The following is an 18491-nucleotide window of genomic DNA, read 5'->3' on the forward strand; positions in this document are numbered from 1 at the left end:
TATTTTTTCCAAATACGATGGTAATGTTTTGACGTTACTCCCTCCCTAGCCTGTATCAGGGTAGGAATAACCTTGTTCGGAATGCCCTTCCGAGCTAGTATCTGGCGTTCAACCTCCATGCCGTCAAACGTAGCCACGGTAAGTCTTGATAGGCGAACGGCCCCTGCTGCAGCAAGTCCTCCCGAAGAGGCAGAGGCCTTGACTCTTCTAGCAGTAGATCCGCGTACCAAGCCCTTCTCGGCCAGTCCGGAGCGATGAGGATTGCCTGAACTCTTGTTCTCCTTATGAGTTTGAGAACTTTTGGAATGAGTGGAAGTGGAGGAAACACGTACACCGACTGGAACACCCACGGAGTCACTAGGGCGTCCACCGCCACTGCTTGCGGGTCCCTCGACCTGGAACAATACCGTCAAAGCTTCTTGTTGAGACGAGAGGCCATCATGTCGATCTGGGGTACGCCCCAAAGATCTGTTACCTCCTTGAACACCTCTGGATGGAGACCCCATTCCCCTGGATGGAGATCGTGTCTGCTGAGGAAGTTCGCTTCCCAGTTGTCTACTCCCGGAATGAAGATTGCGGAAAGCGCCAATGCGTGCTTTTCTGCCCAGAGGATGATTCTTGTTACCTCAGACATTGCAGCTCTGCTCTTCGTTTCGCCTTGTCGGTTTATGTAAGCCACTGTCGTTACATTGTCCGACTGCACTTGAATGGCCTGATTTCTTAGAAGATGGGCCGCTTGCAGAAGACCGTTGTAGATGGCTCTTAGTTCAAGAATGTTTATCGGCAGGCTGGCTTCCAGACTTGACCACCTTCCTTGGAAGGTTTCTCCTTGAGTGTCTGCGCCCCAGCCCCGGAGACTTGCATCCGTGGTTAGAAGGATCCAGTCCTGAATCCCGAACCTGCGGCCCTCCAGAAGGTGAGATAATTGCAGCCACCAGAAGAGTGAAATCCTGGCCTTTTTCGACAGACGTATTCTTTGGTGCATGTGTAGATGGGATCCCGACCACTTGTCCAGGAGATCCAGTTGGAAGGACCGAGCATGGAACCTCCCGTACTGCAGAGCCTCGTAAGAGGCCACCATCTTTCCCAGAAGGCGAATTCACTGACGAACCGACACCCGGGCTGGCTTCCGGACATCCCGTACCATTGTTTGTATCACCAACGCTTTTTCCTCTGGAAGAAACACCCTCTGCACGTCCGTGTCGAGGATCATTCCCAGAAAGGGCAACCTCCTGGTTGATTTCAAATGTGATTTTGGGAGATTCAGGATCCAACCATGGGAGTAATTCTGAGTTGATCGCAGCAGCAAGTTAGTTAGCAATTGGGCAAAACCATGTGCACTACAGGGGGGGGCCGAGAGAGTTAGATTTGGGTGGGTTATTTTGTTTCTGTGCAGTGTAAATACTGGCTGCTTTATTTTTACACTGCAATTTATAGATTTCAGTTTGAATACACCCCACCCAAATCTAACTCTCTCTGCACATGTTATATCTGCCCCCCCTGCAGTGCACATGGTTTTGCCCAACTGCTAACAAAATTGCTGCTGCGATCAACTCAAAATTAGGCCCCATGTTCCCTGAGAAGCTGAGTCGTGAGAGCTATGGACCGTAACAGCTTCTCCTTGGACGATGCCTTTATCAGCAGATCGTCCAGATACGGAATTATGTTCACCCCCTGCCTGCGGAGGAGAACCATCATTTCCACCATCACCTTGGTGAATACCCTCGGTGCTGTGGAGAGGCCGAATGGCAGGGCCTAGAACTGAAAATGACAGTCCAACAGTGCGAATCGGAGATGAGCTTGATGCGGCACCCAAATCGGAATGTGGAGGTATGCATCCTTGATATCCAGGGATACCAGGAATTCCACCTCCTCCAGCCCTGATATCACTGCCCTTAGAGACTCCATATTGAACTTGAACTCCCTCAGTAGAAATCTGTGAAATCATGGATTTGATAGAGGATAACCATTCAGGCTCCCTTGCTATTATCTGTGCTAAAACAGTGCAATGTTGATTACATGGAATGAGATCATCCTGAGAGGACATATCCTAAGCCGCATATGACACAGAGTCCCTGGACATAGCTAACTGGAGACCCCAAACACTACACACACACACACAGGATAGGCTAGACAGAGTTTCCCCCCTGAGAATGGCAAGAGAGACAGAGTTTGGAACCAACCCACACACAGCGCTGTTTTAGATAAAGTTCACCCCTTACCAGCGCCCACTGTGTACTGTAATAGTTACACAGATCTAATTCACCGCCTCCCTCCCCCCTTCTACAACCCCCTGGTACCGCACAGGATAGCTGGAGTTGCTTGGAGTCTGTGTACAGGAACTGCAGGCAGGAAAATGGCGCTGAACGCTGCTGGGTCCACTCTGAGGAGAAGCTCCTCCCCTTGAAGATGGCGCGTCTTCCCGCACAAATTCTTTATACTAGCCTGAGATCTCAGTTGCTAGGTGGGGGATTCCGTTCCCTGTGAGCGACTGAGTACGGGGGATTCTGACGCTAGCCTGGGGATTCAGGGACAGATGTATTAACCTGCAGAAGGCATAAGGAAGTGATAAACCAGTGATATGTGCAAGGTGATAAAGGCACCAGCCAATCAGCTCCAATATGTAAATTAACACTTAGGATCTGATTGGCTGGAGCCTTTATCACCTTGCACATATCACTGGTTTATCACTTCCTTATGCCTTCTCCAGGTTAATACATCTGCCCCTCAGTCTCCGGTTAGCGTCTGTGACCAGTGTAGGGTATTAAGACGCTGGCTCAGGACGCCCCTCAAAGCGCCAACACTGTGTGCCGCTGAGCCTTCCCGGAGCGCAGCCGCTCAGAGCTGCATTCCTATCCTTGTGCCGCCATATCTCGTCTCTTCTGATCTTCTGGCTCTGTAAGGAGGTGGCGGCATGCTGCCGGGGGAACTTTCGATCCCCTCAAGAGCTCAGTGTCCTGTCAGCGGAGAAAGTGGCTCAGATCCCGCAGGGCAGACACTACTCCCCCCCTCTTAGTCCCTGGAAGCAGGGAGGCTGTTGCTAGAAGCCTCCCTGTAAAATAATAAACTCTAAAACTTTTACTAAAGAAGCTCTGTAGAGCTCCCCTAGCTGTGATCGGCTCCTCCGGGCACATTTTCTAAACTGAGTCTGGTAGGAGGGGCATAGAGGGAGGAGCCAGCCCACACGCTCAACCTCTTAAAGTGCCAATGGCTCCTAGTGGACCAGTCTATACCCCATAGTACTAATGTGGACCCCAGCATCCTCTAGGATGTAAGAGAAATTGTATGTATCCAACATTTTTTTCACAAATAACCAACAAGCTGTACACAAGAGGTCACGAAATCACAAAGTGAGTAAACGCATGTCACATTGGGGCAGATGTATTAACCTGGAGAAGGCATAAGGAAGTGATAAACCAGTGATAAGTGCAAGGTGATAGGCAGGTACATTTACAGTGCATTCGGAAAGTATTCACAGCGCTTCACTTTTTCTACATTTTGTTATTTTACAGCCTTATTCCAAAATGGAATAAATTCATTTTTCCCTCAAAATGCTACACATAATACCTCATAATGACAATGTGAAAAAGATTTTTTTAGATTTCTGCAAATTTATTAAAAATAAAAAACTAAGAAATCACATGTACATAAGTATTCACAACCTTTGCCATGAAGCTCAAAATTGAGCTCAAGTGCATCCTGTTTAACTGATCGTCCTTGAGATGTTCCTACAGCTTAACTGTTGTCCACTTTTGGTAAATTCAGCTGATTGGACATGATTTGGAAAGGCACACACCTGTCTATATAAGGTCCCACACTTGACAGTGCATGTCTGAGCACAAACCAAGCATGAACTCAAAGGAATTGTCTGTAGACCTCTTGAGGCACAAATCCGGGGAAGGTACAGAAAAATATCTGCTGCTTTGAAGGTCCCAATGAGCACAGTGGCCTCCATCATTCGGAAATGGAACAAGTTCGGAAACCACCAGGACTCTTCCTAGAGCTGGTCGGCCGTCTAAACTGAGTGATCTGGGGAGAAGGGCCCTAGTCAGGAAGGTGGCCAAGAACCCAATGGTCACTCTGTCAGAGCTACAGCATTCCTCTGTGGAAAGAGGTGAAACTTCCAGAAGGACAACCATCTCTACAGCAATCCACCAATCAGGCCTGTATGGTAGAGTGGCCAGACGGAAGCCATTCCTTAGTATAAAGCACATGGCAGCCTGCCCGGAGTTTGCAAAAATGCACCTGAAGGACTCTTAGGCCATGAGAAACAAAATTCTCTGGTCTGATGAGACAAAGATTGAAGTCTTTGGCATGAATGCCAGGCGTCATGTTTGGAGGAAACCAGGCACCGCTCATCACCAGGCCAATACCATCCCTACAGTGAAGCATGGTGGTGGCAGCATCATGCTGCGGGGATGTTTTTCAGTGGCAGGAACTGGGAGGCTAGTCAGGATAGAGGGAAAGATGAATGCAGCAATGTACAGAGACATCCTGGATAAAACCTGCTCCAGAGCACTTTTGACCTCAGACTGGGGCGATGGTTCATATTTTAGCAGGACAACGACCCTAAGCACACAGCCAAGATATCAAAGGAGTGGCTTCAGGACATTTCTGTGAATGTCCTTCAGTGGCCCAGCCAGAGCCCAGACTTGAATCCGATTGATCATCTCTGAAGAGATCTGAAAATGGCTGTGCACAGACGTTTCCCATCTAACCTGATGGAGCTTGAGAGGTGCTGCAAAGAGGAATGGACAAAACTGCCCAAAGATAGGTGTTCCAAGCTTGTGGCATCATATTCAAAAAGACTTGAGGCTGTAATTGCTGCCAAAGGTGCATCAACAAAGTATTGAGCAAAGGCTGTGAATATTTCTGTACATGTGATTTCTTAATTTTTTTATTTTAAATAAATTTGCATAAATCTAAAAAAAAAAAAAAAAACTTTGTGTTGTCATTATGGGGTATTGTGTGTAGAATTTTGAGGGAATAAATGAATATATTCCAGTTTGGAATAAGGCTGTAACATAACAACATGTGGAAAAAGTGAAGCGCTGTGAATACTTTCCGGATGCACTGTATCACCTTGCACTTATTTATCACTTCCTTATGCCTTCTCCAGGTTAATACATCTGCCCCACTGTGTCTATTAACCACTTGCCTGGCATGGTCGCATAAGATGCGACCATGCCTGCAAGTGCTTTATCTGACCTGGTCGCATAGGATGCGACTAGTCAGATAAACCGTGTTAGCAGCGGCAGGGAAGGGAAACTTCCTTCCGCTGCTGCTGTCAGAGGGAGCGGAAGGTCCCTTTGCCTCCCTGCACTCTCCCCCACTGATTGCCGTGCTGCCAATCACTGCTGATCGGTCAGCATGGCAGGACCCACAACCCAGCGGCTGCAGACAATAGCAGCCGCTGGGGAGTGTAAATTAACCCCTGCCCCAAGCTCCCCTGTGTACCTGGAGGCTGTCCCAGCTCTCAAAATGAAAGCCGCGATGTTTCTGATGTTCCCAACCGATGTTTGAAAAAAAATCTTTAAAATCATTTTGGATAGGGTTAAATTCATGTTCTTCACCTAATTCACTCATAAAAACCACCCGACAATTGCAAAGAGTTTTTTTTTGGGGGGGGGGAAATCGTCAATTAAGTGGTTAATCATTACTTTGAAGCCAGCTCAAGCTGCAGCCAGCATCCAGTGAACACACCTCAAGTTGTCTGACTCCAGCTGATTTGACTAAAGTTAAACTATTAGCTAATTTGTGAGAGCAAAGCCATACTTATATGGCAGAACAGTGAAGTGTGACAAATCCACCAGTAGTTTTGAAGAACGATAACATTATATTAACCCCTTCACTGCGGAAGATTTTATCACCCCTATGCTGAGGCTATTTTGCACTGGTCACATTCAAACATTAATGTCAGCCATTTATTTGTATAATACTCGCAAACAAATATACCTTGTTTTATTTTCACAAGACTTCGATTTTTCAATAAGTTTGTTTATATGACCTCACACAACAAAAGAAAAGCAACAGAAAAGGTGGCATTCAATTGTTTGAAGTGTCGGTTGGGTGTCTGTTTTTTCCTAACAATTGAATACCGCCCAAAGAGTGAAAAAAATTAAATAAATTTATGTTCACCATTTTAAAGAGCCTAAGAACTAAAAGCAAGTATGCGTCATTGTTCCCAAGAAATATTTATTTCAAAAATATATAAATAAAAAACACAAAACAATTCAGGATTCTACACATAAATGCAGATTTTTTTATCATGAAAATGTAGCTTTCTTTTTTGTAATATGAACGAAAAGCATAAAATGTGTGGGAAAAATGAGTCCATTTTCTCTGAATGAGAGGTTTTGCCCATTTTTCAGTGCTTGGGGGAACATGGTAAACTGTAATTCTGCAGTTACTGTATAGCTGCTGTTAATTCATGCCTTCAGAAACCCCTCCAGATTTTTTTTTTTACATAATAAATAAACCACACAGAGAGCTCTCTTAACAGGTCTGCTCCCTGTCAGCATTACCAGCAAATGGCGGGCAGTAATACCCCTTTTCCATTATATAGCACGGGTCGCAGCCGTGTCGCCTGACACGGCTGCGACCCATGCTACAGCCCCCTGCAGACAGCGCTCACCAACCCGGCAATTGCCGGGTTGGTGACGTGGCTAGTGACGCTGCAGGGGCAGCGCTGGGAGATCACATGATCTCCCAGCTCCACCCTCCCTATACACTGTGAACACTAGACAGCTAGCCGGGTTGAACACGTGTTCAACCCGGCTAGCTACCCGTGTAGGATTCCCGGATCACTTGATCCGGGAATTTGCCGGGGAACCCTTTTCCACTAGGGAAAAACACGGGTAAATGCGCGCCCCCGCGCATTTACCAGTGTTTAAAAAAGCTAGTGGAAAAGGGGTATTAGTAACGCTGACACAAGCAAACTACATCTGAGAGTAAAAGGCTGGCGCTGTACCACATGACCGCAGCCAATAGAAATCATCCACTCCGACTTCTAATCACCGCCCCCGCCTGGGAAATGAGGCATTTCCGGAGGCGGAAGTTAGTATCTGCCACGGGTGTAGTATGGCATGCCGGCGACCGGGCTCCAAGCGACCAGCATTCCAGCGCCGGAAGCCCGACCGCCGGCACTCCAACAGCGTGGCGAGCGCAAATGAGCCCCTTGCGGGCACGGTGGCATGCTATTTATTCTCCCTCCAGGGGGGTCGTGGACCCCCACGAGGGAGAAAAAGTGTCTGTATGCCGGCTGTCGGGATTCCGGCGCCGGTATACTGTGCGCCGGGATCCCGACAGTCGGCAACCTGAAGACCACACATCGCAGCTATGGGTATTGAGGATGGGGCGTTTGCTACAAGTGAGGGGGCATGGCGGCCAGCCGCGGCACAGTTTCCGTTCAGACCACTATTTGTCGACATTTACATGGTCAACATGGACAAATGGTCAACACATGAAAAGGTCGACATGGCTTTTTTTTTTTAAATGTGATTTTTAACTTTTCCATACTTTATCATCCACGTGGACTACGACTGGGAATAGTAACTTGTGCCGAGCGCAGTGGTAGAGGAGCGAGGCACCTTACCCGCAGCATGGCGAATGAAGAAAGCCATGCAAAGGGGACGCGGTGCACTAACTGGGGTTCCTGGTCATGTTACGGAAAAAATGACACCATAAACAGTTCAAAAATCCATGTCGACCGTTTCATGTGTCGACCTTCCAAGTGTCGACCATTTTCATGTGTCGACCATTTGCCCATTTCGACAATGTCGACCAATAGTGGTTGACCTAATGACTGTCGACCTTAACACTGTCGACCATTCATACCGGAACCCCGCGGCACTGCTTTCCAGCGCAGCATTCAATATCAATCTCACTGATGCCGATTGGGCCAATGCGATCGACTGGTCGCTTATCTACGATGGACTGTTTGGCCACCTCTGGGTTAAAATAAAAACAAATTGCGTTTCTAACACCTGTTTCACCTCAGTAGTTTATAGTGATGTCACCAAAAGAGAGGAATTCAATTTATTTTTTTAGGCAGCCCATCAGACCAGTTTAATTGTGTGTTCCCCTCACCCCCGTTGGACGAAAATGCTGCGTGTGAGTGCCTGTTAATATTGGGTTTAGCCAGGCAAAGTGTGTTCGGGTGCCCAAAGTACCAACTTTTCGCACATTTCAGCTCGCTACCTGAAATGTGTCCACCCGCAGCTATTCGCGCCCTGAACACATCAACAACTGAACTACTCTGTCGAATGCCATCTAGTGGCGGCCATATGGAGAAACAATTGAATTCCCCCCAAAGCATTAAAAGGGAATGTTGAAAATAATTATAAACCCTACAAAATTATGCAAAAACTTTGTAGAAACTGAACATAAAGACCACTGACCATGTATAGGTCTTCTAAAAAATATTTTTTTACAAAATCCAAAGTAATCTCTAACTTCTTTGCAACAAGTCAGTTCTCTCTATATTTTCACATTTACAATGTCTTGTCATCATGTGCAAAAAATGACTATAGAGTGTGTAATACAACATGTCAGATCATGTCGAATGTTAAACATGTGAGAGACATAACAGTTCACAAATGTAAAAAATAGGATTTTAATTACCTACCGGTAAATCCTTTGCGTGAAACCTTCCGTACTGCAGCGCCTCATAAGCGGCTACCAGAAGGCGAATGCATAGATGCACCATTACCCGGGTTTGTCTCAGAACATCCCGCACCATTGACTGCATCACCAATGCCTTTTCCATACTTTTTGTACCTCCGTATCCAGTATCATCCCCCAGGAACGGAAGCCTCCGTGTTTGTTCCAGATGAGATTTTGGTAGGTTCAGAATCCACCCGTGATCCTGGAGTAGTCGGGTTGAGAGGGCAATGTTGACTAACAACCTCTCCCTGGATTCTATAAGCATATCGTCCAGGTACGGTATTATATTCACTCCCTGTTTACAGAGGAGAAACATAATTTCTGCCATTACCTTGGTGAACACCCTCGGTGCCGTAGAGAGGCCAAATGGCAGGGCCTGGAACTGGTAGTGACAGTCCTGTAAGGCAAACCTTAGATAAGCCTGATGAGGCGGCCAAATCGGAATATGAAGGTGCGCATCCTTTATATCCAGAGACACCAAGAATTCCCCCTCTTCCAGACCTGAGATGACCACTCTCAGAGACTCCACCTGTAAGTACAGGTTCAACGACTTGAGATTTAAAATGGGCCTTACCGAACCATCCGGTTTCGGAACTACAAACAGGTTGGAATAATAACCCTGGTTTTGCAGTTGAAGTGGAACTGGAACAATGACCTTAGTCTGTACCAGTTTTTGAATTGCTTCCTGTATAAAGTCATACTTGCTTCTTGAGAAGCTGGTAAGGCTGATTTGAAGAATCTGTGAGGTGGGAGTTCCTGAAACTCCAGTCTGTAGCCCTGGGCTATAAGATATTTGACCCAGGGATCCTGGCATGACGTTGCCCATATGTGACTGAAGAATCTCAAATGAGCTCCCACCTGCCCGTCTTCCAGGCAGTGTGGACCACCGTCCGACCACTGCCTGAAACCAATAAAAAAGAAAATAAATTCAGAAAACTCTTCAGGAGCTTCCCAAGTGTTACCGACTCCTCCAGGCACATTTTCTAAAGTGAGTCTGGTAGTAGGGGCATAGAGGGAGCAGCCAGCCCACACTATCAAATTCTTAAAGTGGCCATGGCTCCTAGTGGACCCATCTATACCCCATGGTCACATCTACATATTACATTTGTGAAAGTTGTGACAAACAGTTTACATCAGTGGATGACTTGCAGAAGCACTTGCTAGACATGCACACTTATGTCCTACAGTATACTCTAGGACATAGGTCTGCAATATCAGTCCTCATTTCCCCACACAGTGCATGTTTTGCAGGTAACCCAGCAGGTGCACAGGTGTATTAATTACTCACAGACACATTTTAAAAGGTCCGCAGGTGGAATTATTTCACTTGTGATTCTGTGAGGAGACCTGCAAAACATGCACTGTGTGGGGTAATGAGGACTGAGCTTGCAGACCTATGCTCTAGGACGTAAGAGAAAAAAAACAACATTTTTGTGGCTGTGTTAAATGGACATGACTCTGCATGATCTGTTTAACCTGATATATACACCTACATGCACAACAAAATAAGTTTCTCTCTAAAATTTGCTTTGGAAGAGTGAAACATTGCACAATGCAAGGCTATGGCTATGTAAAATCAAGCGGTAGTACTCCACTTACCCGGCCAGTGCCGAAGGTGACGGCTATAAGCGCACAGCATGTTGCCAGAACGATGAGCAGCAGGAGCAGGATTACTGGATACTGTTGACGTAGACGGTAGTATGTCTCATAGAAGAGACCTTCCTTTTCACTTGTACATCGTGGTACTTTAGGGCCCAAGTGAGCCCTACTGTTCTCTGGCATCTGTATTGATTATCTGTGTCTTTTGCTCCTGGAACAAGTTGATGCTCGATAGAACTGGTATAAGAGTGTGGAACATAATTCAGGGTCCATCACAAATGTCCAAGAACACAGCTGTAAGACCTCCATAGATAGAACATGATGTTGGCCAGATTCTGAATGAAACCGTCTCACAATAAAACAGGATCTAAAAAAGAAAGAACAATTAGAGATTTAAAAATGCATTTACATTTCTCCTCTATGGCATCTTCTAAATGTAGATCCCTTATGTCTAATTTACTGGTTTCCTGCCCATTCCAACACTGCTCTCGTCTATCCTTTCTATTCTCTAAATCCCCTTCACAGCATGTGGGTTTCACCTGGCCAATAAGGATAGCCAGTGCATAACAAAATGAAATCAACAGTTTTTTGTAAGTAACAACACAAAATAAACTTTCTTTCATTGCCTATACCTCAAACACCATAATTTGTGAAGGCTTAGGGGCTAGAAGGTCCCTGATGATTAAGTATCAAACTTGTGGCAGTGTATACTTAACTGACGATTTTTCCCTTCAAAACCGTTTTCTTTAGTTTTTAGTTCATAGTTTAAAATCTATTTTTAAAAATATATTATTTTTTTTATTATGTACAGCTGCAGAATGGATCGCCTCATCAAAAACAACAAAGTAGCCATCCCGCCCCTAGTGCTAAATGGGACGATTACCTAAAACATACAAATCCTAGCATGTCCACACAGTATGTGTTAAGTCACATACACACGGTACGATATAACTACCGATATGCACTATATAGTCCATATCCGTAGAAAACATAGTGCATATCGCACCATGTGTGTACACCTTATGATATCGATGGATGCTCCCACAGGGTTGGCATCACAGGAAAATATAGACCGTGCAGACAGGTCACTTTTGACTAGAAAGTGTAGAATCTAGTATATAGTATAGTCAAAATTGGCCATAGTCAAAATTGCACCGTGGGCTCCAGGGAGTTCAAGGGAAATCGCATAGTGTAAATCGGCCATATAGGCAGAATCGCACCGTGTGTAGACAACTTAAGGATGAGGAATTGGCACTTTAGCATTTCATTTGGAATCCCTATATATAATTTATGGTTTTTCCCCTATTGTTCCTCCATTGCACCACAGAGCAATATGAATTGACCCTTATCTCAGCTCTATTTATCAAATCTAAGCTCTGTTAACTGCAAAGGTACAATACAGCGCAAAATGGCCATACTGCAGAATAGCTAAGCTCAGATTGTCCAGACACAGGGAAATTCAACTTGCATGAAATTTTCCAGCAGATAGAGCAATTATTTCACATTGCTATACGCTGTCAGATAACTGGTCTGTCTATGTGATGGAGAATATATCCACTGTCAGATTTGAGCAGCAAGTATCACACCAGTCAGGCATGCTGGAAGATTTCTCATGCATGGCATAGTGATAATGGCTGCTCAGTCATAGTCATATACTGTTCAGTTATGGGTCCAATCAGTCAATAATTGGCTGATCAGCACAATAATTGCAGAGTGTATGCACCTTAACTGGAGATCTGTAACTAGGAACAATTTTTCAGAACAGACCTATGATACACTAATGGGCCCTACACACATACCGATCCGCCGCCGAGCTGCCCGACGGCGGATACGGCCGACGGGTGACTCGGCGGCAGGGGGGAGTGAAGTTTCTTCACTCTCCCCCCGTAACCCGGCTCCATAGCACTGCACGCTAATATGGACAATCTCGTCCATATTGGCCTGCATGCATAAGCGACGAGGCACCAACGATTAACGAGCGCGGGGCCGCGCATCATTAGTCGTTGGTGCCTACACACAGAACGATATGAAAGTTCTCGTTCATTTATGAACGAAAACGGTCATATCGTTCTGTTTTATCTGCCAGTGTGTAGGGCCCATAAGATCAAAGATTAAGGGGTCTATGTAAGACTTGGAGAGAGATAAATTACCAGCCAATCAGGTCCTAACTGCCATGTCATAGGCATTTGAAAAATAACATAAGCTCGTTGGTTGATACTTTCTCTCCCTCCAAGGCTTAATACACAGGCCCCCAAGTTCCAACAAATGAATTATTGCATTGGTCACCAAATTTAAAGGGAAGTTTGTGTACTCAAAGGACTAATTTATACAGACTCAATGGCTGTTTTTCCACCTGTCATATAACACTATATTGCACTGATAAAAACATATACATAATTATTTTCCCTATTTGGGGGGGGGGGGGTATCTATCAAAGCACGGAGAGAGATAACGTGGAGAGACAGAGCACTAACCAATCAGCTCCTGTCATTTTTCAAACACAGCCAGTAAAAGGAGAGTTAGAAGCGGATTGTTTAGTGCTTTTTATTTCTCCACTTTATCTCTATTTATGCTTTTGATAAATACCCCATTAAAAAAGATATGGGGTTGCGAGGCTGACATTTACACATAGTAAGTGGTACTTAGTATAAATACACACACATTACAGGGTACTTGGCAAAGGTAATACCACTACACGATATACAGACATTTCTCTATAAGTAGCCTGAAGTCAGCTGGACAATGGGGATATAGTCACGTTACGGGCGGTCGGGATACGATCACCGGAATGCTGAACACAGAGACTATAGAGTGGGAATAGTACCTGTGGCGAGCGCAGCTAGCCCGCAAGGGGCTTCACTGCACTCGCCCCCCTGCTGGCATTCTAGCGTACGGGATCCCAGCGTCGGGATGCTGAACCCTGGGATCCCAGCCGCCGGTTAACGCGATCCCGACCAGAACAATGGTAGGTTGGATCGGATAGATTTAAAAGCCAAACTGAATAGGTCAGACCATTTTCAGGCAGCAAACAATCATTTCAGCTGGCCACACACTGAGCGATAATAAGTTTACAAAAACAAAAACGGAAAAACATTCTTAAAACAGAAAGTATGAAGATGTCTCTACTATAAAACACTTTCACAAAATCATAAGCAATAATTCTGGTTTAAGGATCCATTTTGAAATCACAGTACCAACCTCTACATCATGGGTCTTCAACCTGTGGCCCTCCAGCTGCTGTGAAACTACACATCCCAGCATGCCCTGACACAGTTTTGCTATTAAGGTATGCTAAAACTGAGGCAGGGCATGCTGGGATGTGTAGTTCCACAGCAGCTGGAGGGCCGCAGGTTGAAGACCCATGCTCTACATGATTTAGTCCATCCCCTAATTATTCTTCTCTCAGTCTATGGCCTATAACTCCATTAGTTGCCATTTCAATACCATTTCCATTGCATTAAAAATTTATAGTTGACCATTACCTTACAAGACAGTAAATGGAAATTAAATATGAATTCTAGGAAATAAGCCATTAAATATTTCCACTGCAAAAATAGAACAGCACTGGGGAGCCCACGTGAGGGCTAACCTAGACAATAGTTAGTCTGTAGTAGCTCTGACAGACGGAAAGTATTATTTAGTCTCGCAAAATGCGCCCAGAATATTGCACTACACATGAAAAATATTTATACAAAATCCACAATTTAATGAAACTTTGACAAATGTTTAAGTGTGGCTGACAGAAATGTATACTACTTATAATCAATTTGGCAAAACTGTAGAGATATTGGGAGTATGTAGTCTAGTGGAGAGACTCTCAATCTCAACTCACAAGTTTCCCAAACAGGTCATGTTTTCAGGATTTCTGTCTGGAAGCAGGTAGGATTATTACTGTCCCAGCAAAATATATTAGCTCACCTGTGCATGTTTTAAATAAAAAAAACAGAAAACATGACCTGTTTAGGGGGAACTTGAGGACTGGAGCTGAAAGCCACTGGTCTAGGTCAAAAGTTGATAAACTGAGCTAAGTGAGACAGTACTTGGAATCACTATTATTGCATGAGTGAGTGAGCCACCTGGGCAGAAGCAGGGTCTGCACCCATATGGACATTTTAAACCCCCACGGCGTATTTAAAAGCATTTGATTAACTCATAGTTTACACTGAACATATAAGGTGACAAATACTGATCAGAAAGAGGTGCTGTCTGTGCTCTTCTTCAATGAAAAACCCCCAAAACTGTCTCGTCCCTATAAATGATCCGGTTATAAGATTTAACTGTAGCCCTGCTCCATCATACTCGCCTCCATCTGGAGTCTCTCTCCCTTCAGTGTGGCCAGCAGCTCAGACAGACGCTCTCGTCCATGCCGGGTGCACCAGCTATTGCCCTTTGCCTCCTGTAATTGAGCTTTAGCCGGGAGGAGAGTTTAGTGCTCGTGATCAAAGTTCGAGGACGGAGATCAGTGAGAGCGGCGCCCGCCCCGCACACTCCGTGCTTCTCAGCAGCGCCCAGCGCACTCCGGGGGTGAGTGCTGCTGCCGTGGCTCGGCCGGGGCACCGCCGGCACTGCTGTGTGTGTGCGTGTGTAGCTGGGAGGAAGCGGGGGCACAGGCGGTGACTCGCTGGGAGGGGGGCTGGTCCCAGGCGAGTACCTGCAGATACAGGGACGGAAGGGAACTTTGATCTGAGTAGTCTCGGCGTGTTTGGAGAGGAATAATGAGGGAGGGCTGCTGCTGCTGAGATAAAGCTGCCAGGGATCAAAGGCTGTCTGCTCTCTCCTCATTAGGCTGCTCGTAGACCCCCATGTGTGTCTCTAGTTATTACTGAAATGCTAGTCGGTGCAGAGCCGTATACTACCCAGAGCTTCAGTCCTAGCGGCCAATGTGCTCTCTGTCACAGGCAGTACGCCGCCCTAGGCTGTCTCGCTGCTGCTGCTGCTGCTGCTGCTGCTGTCCTAGAGGTGCTGAAAAGCTGGACCCCCAGATGAGGGCTTCTCAAGTTCTGAACAGGGTGTTTTTTTTTAACACATATACCCCGTGTTACAGTAAATGTTACCAACTTGTCCTAAAGTGTACTCACTTTTACTAAGTGTTCCCTAATGTGGCTGTGTGCACAGATAATACATGCACCTCTTAAGCAGAGTACATTTTTTCACTACCCACTCCTTATACATTATAAAAACAGCTTCTGATTTGTTTGTTGTTTTCTTTACTATGTTATATTTAGCAGACTGACCTACCCAATTGACTTGCCTGACGTACACGAACTGCACATTAGGAATTAGAGGTAACAAGCCGCTGTATACGCTGCCTGTGACTTGGTGTTACACGTTTAGGTAAAAATAAAGATCCCCCTGTGCTTTATACATTTTTTAAAGACTAGTCTGCATATTTACCAAATAGTGAGGTTTTCATTGGTGCTATGGTTTTCTGTGTCACTTTACCCTATACTGTGCATCAGTGAGCTGCGTTATTGCCTATCCGATTCATAAACCCATGCAGTATGATTTAGGGGTCTATCATAAAGCAGTGAAAAGTGTGGAGAAGTGAGCCAGTGGAGAAGTTGCCCATGGCAACTAATCAGCAGTCAAGTAACATTTCTAATTTTCATAATATACAGTTGTATGGAGCAGCTGATTGGTTGCCATGGCCAACTTCTCCACCGACTCACTTCTCCACTATTGTCACTGCTTCATGAATAGACCCCTTACAGTCTTACATGTAACATGCCTAAACTGGGAAATATATTTAATAAGAATTCCCTCAGTATAAGTACCTCCCAATACTTGTTCTGTCATCACCATCACAGGAATAATGCATTTCCATGTTTGAAGATACTGAAACTTAACATAGGTTTGCATTCAATGCTTGTCGGATCCTTTCCGACGGAAAGGATCCAACAATGCAGTATTCAATAAGCGGACAAATCCGACAGGATTTGTCCGTTCCTGACAATGCCAAAAAATGTTAAAGTTGGATTGACGTTGTCGGAAACGGGGTTAAAACCCGTCGGATTTGGCCGCGCTTCCAACAAAACACGTTGATTCGCGGCCATTCTGCCGATCCATGTGTTTTCCGACAAGTCGGAATTGCCAACTTGTCGAAAAAACAGCAGGGGGATTGAATAGGTCGGAACAGTTTCTGACCTAAAAAAGTCGGAAACTGCCGTCTTTCCGACAAGACGGCAGTTCTGACTGCAAATGAATACACCCCATAGTCTAGGTACAGGCATGTCCAAACTGCGGCCCTCCAGCTGTTGAGAAACTATACATCCCAGCATGCCCTGACACAGCTTTAGCATTCTCTGACAGCAAAACTGTGTCAGGGCATGCTGGGATATGTAGTTTCACAACAGCTGGAGGGCCGCAGTTTGGACATGCCTGGTTTAGGATTTCAGTTCCATTAGGCATGACTCCGGTTCTGTGGCTAGTTTAGTTCCGTATCCAGATGAGAAATCTACAATGTCGACTCTAGGTAGATAGTAAACAGGTCGGCACCATGTGGTTGACATGCATTAAGTCAACAGGTACAAAAAGTCGACATGGCAATGGTCGGCACACAAATGGTCGACACATGTTTTTGTGTTTTTCACATGTTTTACCAACATTTGCTTGATTTACTATCCATATGGATAGCTATTGCAGCAAGCCACCTTACCTGAAGCATGGAATATACAAGATGTGACCTAAAAAAAACAACCCAAAATTGTTGACCATTTTTGTGTCGATCATTGTCATGTCAGTCTTTTCACCATGTCGACCATATGTTGTCAGCCTAGTGACTGTCTACCTAAACATTGTAGATTTATTATACCGCACCCCTAAATTCAAGTCTGCGTTTCACCTGGTTTTAATCAGCCACAGAAACCATGTAAATTATAGGTGTCCCAGATATAGGTATATTATGGTAAAGCTATGCATGAGCATACTGCCAGTGTTTGGGCTGGCAAGGTGGTTACTTAAGGTGCATACAAACTTGCCGAGAAAATGAGCAACGTCACTCATTTTCCCCCTTCCTGAGCGACGTTGCTCATTTTCTCGGCAAATGTGTATGCCACCAGCGACGATCGATGCATGGCCCCACAGGTCGGCAAGAATTGTCACTGTCGGCAGTACATGCATGCTCGATCTGGACTGTCGTCCAGGAGCTGCCTGCACAGCCAGGCCGCTGCTTGACGTCACTGAGCGATATGAATGGTCATATCACTCAGTGTGTACAGGCGGCCGCCGACCGCCCTGCCTGGGAGGGGAAACACTAGACGGGTCGCTCATAGAGTGACGTTGTCTAGTGTGTATGGACCTTAATGCATACTGTTCCAGACCAGTATTATTCAGCTTTTTTTTTGTGATAAATGAATTTTTTTTTTTATATATATATATATATATATATATATATATATATACTGTATTTCCCTTTTGCTTTTTTTATATAGGACCCTTAAGTGGTGGACGCTGAATATGAGCTATGTGCAATCTACATACATGTTTTTGTTTTGGAATCCCTGACGTGTCCTGGCTTTTGCACTTGCCAAATAAATTGAACTTGTGTTATAAAAATGAGGATTTCTTGTAAAAAAATAAAATAAATAAATAATAGTAAAAACTAATGTTGGGGGTATTTTTAATTATGTATGTGTGGTAGATTCCCTTGGTGTCTGTGAAATGAGGTTACCATGTAGATGAACTGACCATCAGTAAAGTAACATTTACACCAGCTGACCTCCTCTTGGAATGACAGTATGGGGTTGATTCAATTAGCTCGCACCCATGAGTCCATGCAGGTAGGTGCAGCTACAGTATATGCCATACTTACAATAGCTGTGCACTCTCTGATTTTTGTTCATAGCCCCATGATGCTGCATACAAAAATCGGCAAGTCTGGGGTGAGACTGGGGTACGAGAGGAGGTGCCGTTGCTGGCAACAGCAATTCACGCCCCTCGCAACTGATTTACGTAATTGACCCCTTGGAGTCACAGCAATGGTTCTGAGTCTAAAGTGCATCTGCTGAATTGCTAAAACACATCATCATTCCTCCTCCCCACATGAAAAAATAATAATAATCTGGCCAAAATGGTACTGTCCCTGCTTGTGTAAGCTTTGAACAGCCATACTGTAACTACGGGCTTACGACCAGTGGCAAATTCCCCATGAGGCACATGTCAATGGGCGGCACTTGGATCCTTGTGTTGGTATTGTCAGCCTGAAATGTACCAGTAACTGCAAAATATTT

The 18491-nt window shown here is 45.2% G+C and overlaps 1 protein-coding gene across 5 annotated transcripts in view; it reads right to left on the reverse strand.

The window, feature by feature from the left end:
* The window catches only part of ADCY4 (adenylate cyclase 4), a 133946-nt gene that overhangs the window by 101615 nt on the left and 13840 nt on the right, over window positions 1-18491 (reverse strand). For 4 of the 5 annotated variants that reach the window (XM_063913498.1, XM_063913500.1, XM_063913499.1 and 1 more), the window contains exon 2: window positions 10264-10630. In XM_063913498.1, coding sequence (XP_063769568.1) covers window positions 10264-10446 — 183 coding nt within the window. In that variant the 5' untranslated portion in view covers window positions 10447-10630. Of the gene's footprint in view, window positions 1-10263; window positions 10631-14566; window positions 15171-18491 lie in introns of those variants that run through there. The other variant, XM_063913496.1, reaches the window with a different exon arrangement.

This window comes from Pseudophryne corroboree, chromosome 1 (assembly GCF_028390025.1).
Source record: "Pseudophryne corroboree isolate aPseCor3 chromosome 1, aPseCor3.hap2, whole genome shotgun sequence".
NCBI lineage: Eukaryota > Metazoa > Chordata > Amphibia > Anura > Myobatrachidae > Pseudophryne > Pseudophryne corroboree.